At 41.0% G+C, this 12,190-nt stretch overlaps 1 protein-coding gene and 1 pseudogene across 1 annotated transcript in view; one reads left to right on the plus strand and one right to left on the minus strand.

The window, feature by feature from the left end:
* Window positions 1-3,264, minus strand: part of LOC113455510 — a 6,192-nt pseudogene extending 2,928 nt beyond the window's left edge.
* Gca (grancalcin) overlaps window positions 1-12,190 on the plus strand; it is a 37,203-nt gene that overhangs the window by 7,071 nt on the left and 17,942 nt on the right. Inside the window, exons 2-3 of the mRNA XM_005346480.3 lie at window positions 3,486-3,653; window positions 11,779-11,848. Coding sequence (XP_005346537.1) covers window positions 3,486-3,653; window positions 11,779-11,848 — 238 coding nt within the window. The remainder of the gene's footprint in view (window positions 1-3,485; window positions 3,654-11,778; window positions 11,849-12,190) is intronic.

The following is a 12,190-nucleotide window of genomic DNA, read 5'->3' on the forward strand; positions in this document are numbered from 1 at the left end:
ATCCTGTTCTGTTTTCTCCGCCTACCTAAGGGTTGGCCTATGAAATGGGCCTAGGCAGTTTCTTTATTAATAAGAAATCATTCCCACATCAACCAATTTCTTCAGGAAGATAATCAGGTCCTTTCTAAGGACAAGATGTTAGAGATTGGTAAGGTGTTCAGTGCTGCTGGGAAGAGTGGTCCATTGGTTTTTGTTGTTGTTGTTGTTGTTTGTTCATTTTTTGGCAAAAACTTTTTTAAAAATTTTTTTGAGATAAGCAGTTTTGTTGTGCAAGGATTCCAATTTGTTTTCTAGATCCAATTCTCTTAACTTCCTAAGGTTTCCAAGATTGTGAGGCAGCATCCTTGCAAGACTATTTAATCATAGTAGAACCTCAAAAAGAAACAAACAAACAAAAACCAAAACCAAAAAGAACAACAACAAAAAAACCCAAATCCAGACACATCCACTGGAACCTTGGTAAGCTGGCTAGTGCCTAAAGTCTGTTCTAACGTACTGGCCTAAGTTCCAAATCTAAAAGAAGTGCTGCCAGCTGATTGTTGTTCATAATCAGCTCAATTAATTTACACTTTAGCTCTGGAGAGAATTCCAAAAGAAGATCTTGTTGATTTGACTGTGTTTCATGTTGAGGGAATGAACTGTGGAAAACTGAGATGGACCATCCACGGGATATAATTGGAAGTGATTTCTAGCTAAGGTCCAGCTATTCAATTTTACAAGACTGCATAAAAGACTCTCGGGTGTAGTGTAGAAGTTACTGTTTTCTAATTTTAAATCCTCTAATTTATGGCATTTGACTGATGGATGATCTGGGTATTCCCGACGATCTATTGTATCTCAGGCCAGGAGGGTTTAAATAGGTCAGCTTTTCTGTTGGATGTGAGAGGTCTGCTAGTTCTTTGTGCTGCAAGGCGGGGTTGGTTATCTGGATATAGTTTCCAGTCTCCTTTGGAAAGTGTTCGTGTTGATTATGATACATGCAGCATGACAGGGTTACAGCGCTTGCCAATTTCAACAGTTAGTTTAGGATGTTGTTCTCTTGAGTACTAGATGGATGAGTTCAGGCAGATTTTTGATATCCTTTCCACAAAGATATAGTGTGTTGAGCGAGTTTGACTTAGACACTGTTGAGAGAATTCCCCTCAGTTTCTTATGCTGTAAACCAAGCATCCGCAAACATTCTCCAAGTTACCAAGAATCAGGCAAATTGATCAGTGAACTTCCACGGAGAGCCAGTGTAGGAGATTTGCTAAACATCCCTTCCCTGCTGGGAGAGTCTGTATTTGTTCATGTATGAATAAATTCTGTAAATTGACTCAACTCTTTGATTGATGGTGGTGGCATATGTATAGGCCTCTTGAATAAGTTCAAGCACATGAGTTTCCTCCTGCCATTAATAAGCTCCTTAATGACTGGATATCCCCCCCCCCCCCAGTCCTAGGTTCTGGATTCGGTTATTTGTTGGTATTGTTGACTGGAAAATTTACACCCGATTGGACAGCACTGGAGCACTCCTTGCCACCTCTGGCATCTCCCTTTGCTTTTTTTTTTTTCTTTCCTTTCTTCCCCAGAACCTCTAAAGGTTTTTTTTTTCCCTCTTTTTCTCTTTCCTTGGTGGATTGTACTTGGGGTCTCTCTCTGTAGAGTGGTTTTCTTTGCCTAAGCTATCTATCAGACATGGTGACTCAAGCTTAGACAAATACTACATGAACTGGGTTTATTTGCAGTGTTGGGAGGGCTGGAGAGAATGGCTCCCAGGTTAAGAGCAGTGGCCGCTCTTTCAGAGGAATTAAGATTTGATTCCCAGCACCTACAAGGCAGTTTACAACTGTCTGTAACTCCAGTTCCAGAGGATCCAGTGCCCTCTTCTGGCCTCTTTAGGCATCACACATGCAGGCAAACCTGCATACATGCAGGCAAAAACACGCATAGACATAAAATCAAAATAAGTTAATTTTTAAAAGTGTTGACATAAGGGACTAATGAGTTTGAAGCCACACCCATCTGTTATTTGTTGGGTCTAAAAGCACTGTGGCCAATTCTGATGATTCATTCCACCTGGTAAGTTAGAGCTGGGACTCAGGGCTTCATGATCCCCTTCCCAAGTGCATTTCCTACAGTCCTGGCACGTCCTTCATGCCTTAGATTTTACCGCAGCCCAGAGGTGCCTGAACATTCTATAGCAGGTTCCAAAGTCAGCCTCTGTTCCTCCTCCTTCTTGTAATTTTTTCCTCTCTCTGCCATCTGGCAGTCTCTGCTTGTGCTGCAAAGATGCAGGGCAAGACAGTTTGTTCAAAATTGAATAACAAACAGCTGTAATGTGTTTTCCTTCTCTGGATTCATACAAATGCAAAGTAAAGTGCTTTCCTAAGGCATTCATAGCTGTATCAAGTGAAAAGGGAGACTCCATAGGCACACAGCCGTGGATGGCTTCAGTGGTCACACTGAGTTTGAGTACCTGGCCCTTCGGGAATTCTTGAAGTTTCGGATCCTCAAAGGCAAAAAGAACAAACTACTTCCATATCTCACAGTATGGTAGATTTTCATGCTGGCTTGGAATAGGACTTTGATTGGAATCATTGTGTTATTTTCTTCTGGTCACCATACATTTTTGGAAAAAAAAAATTACATCTCTTACAGTGGAGAGTGCTTCAGCTCTGTGATTTCCCATGCTTAGGCCATAGTTTGGCTGTACTTATCTGATTTTCAACTAAGCATACACCTAGAAATGTATTTCTTAGTTTACTATAGGTGAAACCCTATGTTTTACTCTGTTTATATTTGCTTTTAGTTTTGCTTAAAGTCATACACATTCTTCTTTTAAAGCTTTGGTTCTCAACCTGTGGGTCCTGTCTCCTTTGGGGGTCAAACCACCCTTTCACGGCAGTGGCTTAAGGCAACCAGAAACCACAGATAGAACATAGACATTTACATTATGAATCACAACAATAACAAGGTTACAGTTATGAGGTAGCAATGGAACAATTTTATGGTTGGGGTCACCACAACATGAGGAACTGTATTAAAGAGTCACACAACGTTAAGGTTGAGAACCACTGTTCTAAAGGTTCTTAGAGAATAGGGATAGGAAGAAGGCTCAGTGGTTAGGAGCACATAGTACTCATACAAAGACCAAGCTCAGTTCCCCATATCTACGTCAGGCAATTTGTAACTACTGCTCCAGGTGATCAAACATTCTCTTCTGTCTTCTGTGGGTACCTGCTCACACGCACAGCCCTTATAGACGTTAGAGGCATGAAACATCGTTTAGACTTCTTTTACTGTTGTTACGTGAGTAGCGTGCTGATGAGCTGTTTTAATAAAGACCTTCTAGCATCTTGTGGTTGAAACTTTAGTGACGATATGTTTGGAAAATTTGGCCACTAGATTTCTTTGGTTTTAGTTGATTTCTAATAAATAATTTCTTTTAACTTAAGTTTTATAGCTCAGCTTTTTATTACCATCCTCATCTTTTCCCTCAACAGTTTGGAAACTTCGGCGGTCAGATCCCAGGGATGCAGCTGCAAATGGGCCATCCGATGCCAGGTCCCAATGTGTTCGCTGGTGGTTACCCGGGGTACGTGGCCTACTCTGACAGCTACCCCCCTGCTGATGACTCTATGTGGTCTTTCTTCACAGCTGTTGCTGGACAGGTGAGGTGATAAATCTTTTACCAAATACTAGTCAATAAATGATTTCTGTTTCAGAGACGTACCAACTGCTCCTACTTAGTGTATCACTAAAATGTCTAGAAAGCTCATGTCTTAAACTCAGGTAGAATAATACTGTTCTTGAGATCAAAGATGAGAGTAGCCATAATTGCTTCATTTTTTAACTTTATTGACTTTGCTCTTGATAGTTTCACGCGTGAATGATGTGTGTTCATATCGTATTACTCACAGGTACCATATTTTCAACTTTGGCATCAGTTCCATTAAATGTAAATAACGTGTATCTCAGTTAAAACATACGTATGGCAAGGGATGTGATCGGAGATCAGTGCCACTGTCCTGCATCTATTCCAGCTGAGAAATTGCATGTGTCCTCACAGATGCCGTTATATCATTTTTGGTGATGTATGGTTTAAGTTGATGGCACGTTTTCTAGAAAGATTATCAAAATTATCATGTTGAGGCTTCTTCAATTTTTTAATACAAAAAAATGAAAGCAAATGTTTTCTTAATGGCATGCTATACTGTTAGCTTCTAATAAATTTGAGTACGTATCGCAACCTGGCTTTATTATGACAGCAGAGGGGTTTCTGGCCTGCCGATTCAGGTCGATGACTTCCGTCCGAGCTGCTCTGACAGTATGTGACTGCAGTCTTTGGGAAGCGTTGCTACTGCTCTCGCTGCTAATGTACTTCTGCCACACAGTTTGTTCTTTGTAAGTACTTTTTTACACAACCTCCTGTAGAATTTGAAGTGAAATTAAAAACGTATGCCTCTGCTGCGATTTGAACGTGAGTACCCTCACAGGCTCATGCGTTTGTACAATTGGTCTGCAGCTAATGGTGCTGCTTTGAAGGTTGCTGGGATGTAGATATAGGGCCACCGGAGTGGGGCTTCAAAGGTCTACTGACAAAGCTTTCTATTTCCTGATTTGTTATGATATAACAAGCCATATGAAAACCTCCTCTTCCATAGATGCAGCCCAAGTCACCATACCTTCCTGACCATGATGGACCCTGTCCATTTAAACTGGGAATGAAAGCAAAGCCTCTTGTATTTTTAAGTAGTATTGTGGCACAGAACTGAAGTAATCCACACAGTATTAACCTTACTTGTATTGGTTTTGACTGCATGTGGTATGAAAGAGAAGCTGAATAAATATTTAGAATTAGAGAATTTACAATTGTGATTTTATGCATATTAAAAGATGGACCTATATAGATTATGCATAAATCACAAGTGTATTTTATGTATGGATACATGCATGTATTTATGATCACCTTTATATTGTATAAATACATGTCTTTGTTTCCATCCATATTTCCTGACTCATAAATCTGTGGCCTAGTCAGACAGAGAAGTTACAATTTCTATTCTGTCAGGCAGATTATAGAAAGCCAGTCTTGTCTTCATATTGCCATAAAGAAATTTTCTACCTTACATTGTATGGTGATTTGTCATAAGACCCACCGTTCTTCCATGTGCTGTGGATGCAGCAAATACGTGAGCTCAAAGAAACACATCTCTAAACGGAGATGCAAAATATTAAGAGATGCCTGTTTCTTTCAAATATCATATTCCCAAATTTTTATTTTTCCTTTCATCTTCTTTTGGCCTTTGCCAAAAATGAATCAAATGTTTTCTGGTAGACTTGCATTGAGAATAAATGCTACAATATAAAACATACTATAATAATTTATTTTGTATGTTTAAGTAGACCTTAAAAATTATAAAGTCACAGTTATGCCTTACTTGATGATAGTATTGTGCTCTGGAAAATAGGCAGAAGTAAGCAGAGGATGAGACCAGATGCCCACACTCACCTTTAAGTGACCAAGGACCTTACTATAGCTTCTACCTTCTCTAGTTCCGTCTGCCTGGGGCCCAAGGCTTTAGCAATTCATCTCTGGTAGACATTCGCCGCAAACACAGTACATACTAGGTGATAGTACTCTTTCAGCTCCATTGTCATGTTATGGGCCTCCACCTTCCTTACATGAGGTCCATTCCTGACTGAACTGTGTTATGGCAAAGGACTACATAATTTAATGGTATGGTTCTTCTAAAAAAATAAGCATTTAAAATAAATAAAAGAAATCTAAAGCCCAATTCTTGGATTCAGGATATGGCAAAGATAGTTGTGTGGCTAGTTTTATGTCAGGTTGTCACAAGCTAGAGTTATTTGACAAGAAAGAACTTCAAATGTGTGGGATTCCCCTCTCTATGCTGTGAATACCATTGGTGTAAGGAATCTGCCTTGGCCTGTTGATAGGGCAGGGTAGAGCTAGGTGGGGAAAACTAAACTGAATGCTGGGAAAAAGGAGGCTGAGTAATGGAGACACCATGTAGCCCTGCTGGAGATAGATGCTGGAACTTTATCCTGTAAGCCAACAGCCTCATGGTGATATAAAAATTAATGGAGATGGGTTAAATTAATATGTAAGAATTAGCCAATAAGAAGCTAGAGCTAATGGGCCAAACAGTAATTTAATTAATATAATTTCTGTGTGGTTATTTTGGGGCTGAGCTGCCAGGAGCAAACAAGTAGCCTCCTACAACACAAATGCCTCCATAAGATCTGGCTGGAGGACATTTTCTTCATCATTCATTGATAGGGATGCCTATGGTGGGTGGTGCCATCCTTGGGCTGGTGGGTCTGGGTTTTATAAGAAAGCAAGTTGGGTAAGAAGTGAAGAGGAAGTCAGTAAGCAGCACAGTGCTCACCATGGCCAATACATCAGCCCCTACCTCCAGGTTGCTGCCTTGTTTGAGTTCTTGTTCTGAGTTCCCTTGATGATGAACAGTGAAATGGAGGTGTAAGCCAAATAAACCATTTTTTCCCCTAAGTTGCTCTCGTCATGGTGTTTCATCACAGACATAGTAATAGTACCCCTAACTAAGACAATGATGATAGTAGTGGTATTTCATATTCCAATTCAGTAGAAGAGAGAGGAAGAGGGAGTGAGAGAAAGAGATAGAGGGAGGGATGGAGAGAGAGAGTTGTATGTGAACCCATGGTCTTAATGTATATTAGACAGGCAAACATTTTTTTGCTGTATGTTCATATATTCAATTATTATTGGGGTGAAGAATTTATGATTGTGTCTATAGACTATAATAGGATGGTGCATCAAGACTATAGGGTAGAATCTCAAGTAGAAAACTACGTCTAAATTGAGGCAGGCTATCAGATGGTGACTTGTAAATTGCAGTTGTTCCCAGGAGAGGGTTGATGATGGAAGGGATTAGCGATATGAAAGAGAACCGTGCTCTGAAAATCCGCTTGTTGGACTGAAGACAAGGAGAAATTCTCCCTTGGTGCTAGCTCCGGTCTATAACCATCCTGTCTTTAATAGCAGTGGAGAATGAACTGAAGTAGGTAGCATTTCATAGAGCACCACCAGCATCTTACATTCTGTGCTTCACTTGAGTGCCGTTTAGGCCCCGTTGTTTTTCTAAGAACAGAGGCTTTGTACAGAATTACTACACGTGACCCGTGATGGGCCACTCAAGCCCCCTGGACAACGTCCCTTTCAGTCTGTACTAGAAGCTGGAAACTCAGGGCTACAGAAAATATCCATTTTCTGTGAGATAAAAACAGCCATGCGGATAGAATTTCTTTGGAATGCTTTTCCAAATAAAGCCTTGCTGGGGGACTGGCAAGATCAAAAAGTCCCTGATGACCTGAGTTCAAACCCTGGGACGCACATGGGAGGAGAGAGGGCAGACTCCCTTCCAAAAGTTGTCTTCTGACATTCATGTATGCTCCACACACCATTACAAAATACAAAACTGAAACATGACAATACTTTTTAAAGACCTTGTTAGAAGACAGCCTTGGCTATTTTTGGCTCATTATTCCTACCTGGAAAGGAGACGAGATTTGAAGGTAGAGCGGCCATCTGTGGCTTGGGCACAATACACTTGAGATAGACTTTTGGGTGGAGAATGTGAGGAATGCAGAGGTTGATGGTACAGTTAAGTCACCACATAACCTTGCACTCAGCCCTAGATTTCCTTTATGAAACAATGAACTTGTATTGTCATTGCTTTATTTTTTTAATTTACTTTTTTTAAAACAGGGTCTCACTATATATTCCTGGTGGTCTTGAACTCAGAGAGCTAGACTTGCATCTAGCTTAAGTATTTCGTAAGAGAATTAAATACACCCTTTCTCTCATCAACACTCTTCTTAGTTGCCATAGAAGGTCACCTAATGTAAACTTCTGGTGTAACCTTTAGTTGTTGCTGTATTTTTAAGTCATTTGTCTTGAATGCACAACTTAAAAGTATTTTTTTTAAACTAGTAATAAAAACAAATGAAGCCTTAATTTTTTTAAATTAAAGTGGCTTAAGAACAGTGTGATGAGCAAAAGCTCATTTTTCTCAGCTTTTAAGACAGGGTCTGACCCTGTACTTACACACAGCTCTCTCTCATTTGCCTCACTTCCTTGCCGACTCTGCTTACATGTACAGAGCCTGTTCAGCCTGTCTGATGACTTTACGTTTGTAAAACAGTAAAATATAGACCGATTAATTTGTCATGGTTAAATTTGCATGTTTTAAGGAGATAATTGGGTGGAAAAACGTAAATTTGAAAGACAGGATTGTGTACGTAAAGGGCTTTTCTTCTATTTCTCCAAAAGCTTCGTAAGATGAAGAATCTACATCTGCTCCTGTTGTCGTCAAGGTGCAGGAGATTGCTGGCAGTCCCAGCTGCCCAGCAGGCTGGCCTAGGATGACCAGCATGCCCAGGAATTTGAGCCTAGCCTGGGCAGCATAAGAAGAAGATCCCCATCTCAAAGTGAAGTAAAACTTACAGAAAATAAAATGTCAAATGTGTTGACGAAGTTAACAGACAAGATTTCTGAGTTTTCAATGGGTGAAGCAGTGGCTTTTCATAGGCAGGGTGCATGTTCCTAATTCTAAAGCACAGACTCCTTTTGGTACACACTCTATCTATGCAGAGCAGTAGTGAAGAAAGCAGGGGCCATTGTGCATAGAACGAACAGTTCAACTGTGGTGTGCGGTAGACTAAGTTCAGGCTTATTTAATCAGACCTGTTTCCTAATGTTCACTCCACAGAGCAGATAAGACCCTCACACACGTTTGAAGTTCTTTAGCTGAAATTCACAATGCTTTTTTCTAGGTTTCTTTTTCAACCAGGTTTGCTACTAAAGTAACTCCATGCCCTACAAAGTTTGTCTTCTCTGTTTAGAAGCATGAACAATATGTAATTATATTACATATTTACTATTTAATAACCTACTCTGTGGGGGTAGGTGTACTTGTGTGTGAAAGTTACAAGAGGGGATGGTGCTGGGACAGAAAACATTCAACTGCATAGGATTTATTTCTTATGATTTTAATTACAGTGGTGAAAATTTTCCATATATTCACATTTTTTTTTCTGGACGGTTTTAAAGCTGTGTTTCCTGTTCACTGAATTCTGTGTGTCCTTGTGCTGCCTGAATATTGCACGCTGATTTGTTAGTGGGAAGAATGGTATTTTCCCACTTGCGAGTTAAAGAGACAAACAATTGTTATTGTCAGTGTGTGTGAGGACAGCTTTTAAAAATCCAAAGGAGGGGAAGAGGCTACAGAAAATTCTTCGGTGTGCAGTAGTTGACCACACCTGGTGTTTGGACTTTCAAGGCCCTGTCCTGACTGTAGAGCTGTCAGATTTGGGTATAGAGGCTTTTTGTTGGGAGCACAGCAGGAAGGTTGTTGAGCCCACAGATCTCCAGAGAAATCAGGAATGCTATGCACACAGGATTGTCTTTTCCAGTGGGAAAGATGAAAAACCTGTTCTTCCGTCCAGAAAGCTGAGATTTGAAAGTGATTAACAGCCTGTTGGCTTAGGCCATATAGAGCTCTTACAACCAAGACCAGAGTGGCTAGTAATCTCAATGACCCTTATAGCCAGAGGCTTCCTGAAGCTCCCACAACTAGAGCCAGAGGCAGCTAAAAGTCCAAATGACCAAGACCAGGCCAGGCCCTTAGGTCCTTAAGTTAATGCAGGTAGCCTATCTCTAGAACCCATCTTGGAAGAAATGAAATGACAGGTACCCTCAGCTCAGCTGAGTTTCTATGCAATTACGCTTCCTTGTGCAAGAGGGATTGTATTACACTGAGATATATATTACCAAATTATAGTGGGCTTCAGTACATTGGGAATAAACCACCTGTTATTGGACTACCCAAACTATGATCCAGATTGACAAGTTAATCTGCACCGGGTTTTTATTCTTATCTTTTTGTGGGTTTACCTCTCTGCCTGACACCTACAGGGACCCCCTCAGTTCTTACTTCTTATTTCTGCTTGCAATGCATCAAGCAGCTATTCATAATTTATGTTTCTTGAAACATAATATTGCCTTGGCACGGTTTCTTCAGGATAGACAGTTATTGGTAGTGTTTACCTGAGCGGAACGTGACAGAAAGACCTTCTGATGTCCATGTTATTGGAGAAATACTTTTTTTTATTGAAAGAAAAAAAAAAAAAAGAAATTCCCGCCTCCTCCCAGCCTCCCATTTCCCTCCCCCTCCTCCCACTCTTCTCCTCCTCCCCCCACTCCTCTCCCCCGCCCTCTCCAGTCCGAAGTGCAGTCAGGGTTCCCTGCCCTGTGGAAAGTCCAAAGTCCTCCCACCTCCATCCTGGTCTAGGAAGGTGAACATTCAAACTGGCTAGGCTCCCACAAAGCCAGAACATGAAGTAGGATCAAAACCCAGTGCCATTGTCTTGGCTTCTCATCAGCCCTCATTGTCCGCCATGTTCAAAGAGTCCGGTTTTATCCCATGCTTTTTCAGTCACAGTCCAGCTGGCCTTGGTGAGCTCCCAATACATCAGCCCCACTGTCTCAGTGGGTGGGTGCACCCCTCGTGGACCTGACTTCCTTGCTCAAGTTCTCCCTCCTTCTGCTCCTCATTGGGACCTTGGGAGCTCAGTCTGATGCTCCAGTGTGGGTCTCTGTCTCTATCTCCATCCATCGCCAGATGAAGGTTCTATGGTGATATGCAAGATATTCATCAGTATGGCTATAGGATAGGGTCATTTCAGGTTCCCTATCCTCAGCTGCCCAAGGAGCTAACTGGGGACATCGCCCTGGGCACCTGAGAGCCCCTCTAGGTTCAAGTCTCTTGCCAACCCTAAGATGGCTCCCTTAATTAAGTTATGTTCAACTATGTTCATAGCAGCATTATTTGTTATAGCCAGAACCTGGAAACAACCTAGATGTCCTTCAATAGAAGAATGGATGAAGAAAGTGTGGAATATACACACATTAGAGTACTACTCAGCGGTAAAAAACAATGACTTCTCGAATTTTGCATGCAAATGGATGGAAATAGAAAACACGATCCTGAGTGAGATATCCCAGACCCAAAAAGAGGACCATGGGATGTACTTACTCATAATTGGTTTCTATCCACAAATAATGGTCATTGAGTCTATAATCTGGGATCCTAAAGAAGCTAAATAAGAAGGTGAACCCAAAGAAAAACATATAGTTGTTATCCTGGGTATGGGAAGATTGCCGGGCAAAAGATTGGGAACTTGGGGGTGGGGTGGGACGGGGGTAAGGGGAGATGGGGAGAGAAAAGTAAGAAGGGGAGAATGGGGGGAACTTGGGGAAACTAGATGATTGGGAGAAAGGAAGGTTGGATAGAGGAGAAATACTTTTTTTTAAGGAAGCCTCACTCTTAAAAATATGCCAGTTTGTCTTCAACCATAGTTTTAAGGATAATTATGGAATTTTTAATTTGGCAAGCACCCTCCAGGTACAGCAATGGGGCTGTGAAAGGAGCATCGAGATGCTATCAGGCAAGGATAGCCATGAGTAAAATAACTAAGCATTTTTGCATTGTTTTGACCATGAGAAGACAAGAGCTTTGTTCTGCATCTAAGACGCAGGGAATAGGTTCACCAGGTTACAGGGTCCATGGTGTGCCTTGGCTGGCAATATTTACCTTGTGAATTTTGTGGTTTATACCATTTTGAAAATTAGTATTTCTTAATGGCCTTAGAGCAGCATCCAGTGAAGCTTTTGATGTTTTTTGGTACCACTATACATTAAAACCCACATCGATATGTTAATTTTTTTTGCAGGATGGTGAGGTGGATGCGGAGGAGCTTCAGAGATGCTTGACCCAGTCTGGAATCAGTGGGACTTACGCACGTGAGACCATGCATTGTTTTGTCTTCTCTTCCTCATCGCACAGGGGAAATTGAAATCCATTCTCAGCATTTTAGTCCCACACCTAAAATCATAAATATTATAAACTCTACACTCAATTTGAAGAATCAGATCGTTCTTCTGTACACGGTATCATAGAAACAACTGTTCACGCACACTCCTGGCATTAACTGCTCAGGAGAGACTTTGTTTAAATGGTTGAAAGTAGCTATTTTCAAAATTTCCTTCTAGACCTTCATTTTACTACTATACAGTGGCAGCCTTGTGATTATCAATCATGATGTCCTGCGATGAAAAATGAGGATTTTACTGTCTTCTGACCTT

The sequence above is a fragment of the Microtus ochrogaster genome, chromosome 4, assembly GCF_000317375.1.
Source record: "Microtus ochrogaster isolate Prairie Vole_2 chromosome 4, MicOch1.0, whole genome shotgun sequence".
Taxonomy (NCBI): Eukaryota; Metazoa; Chordata; class Mammalia; order Rodentia; family Cricetidae; genus Microtus; species Microtus ochrogaster.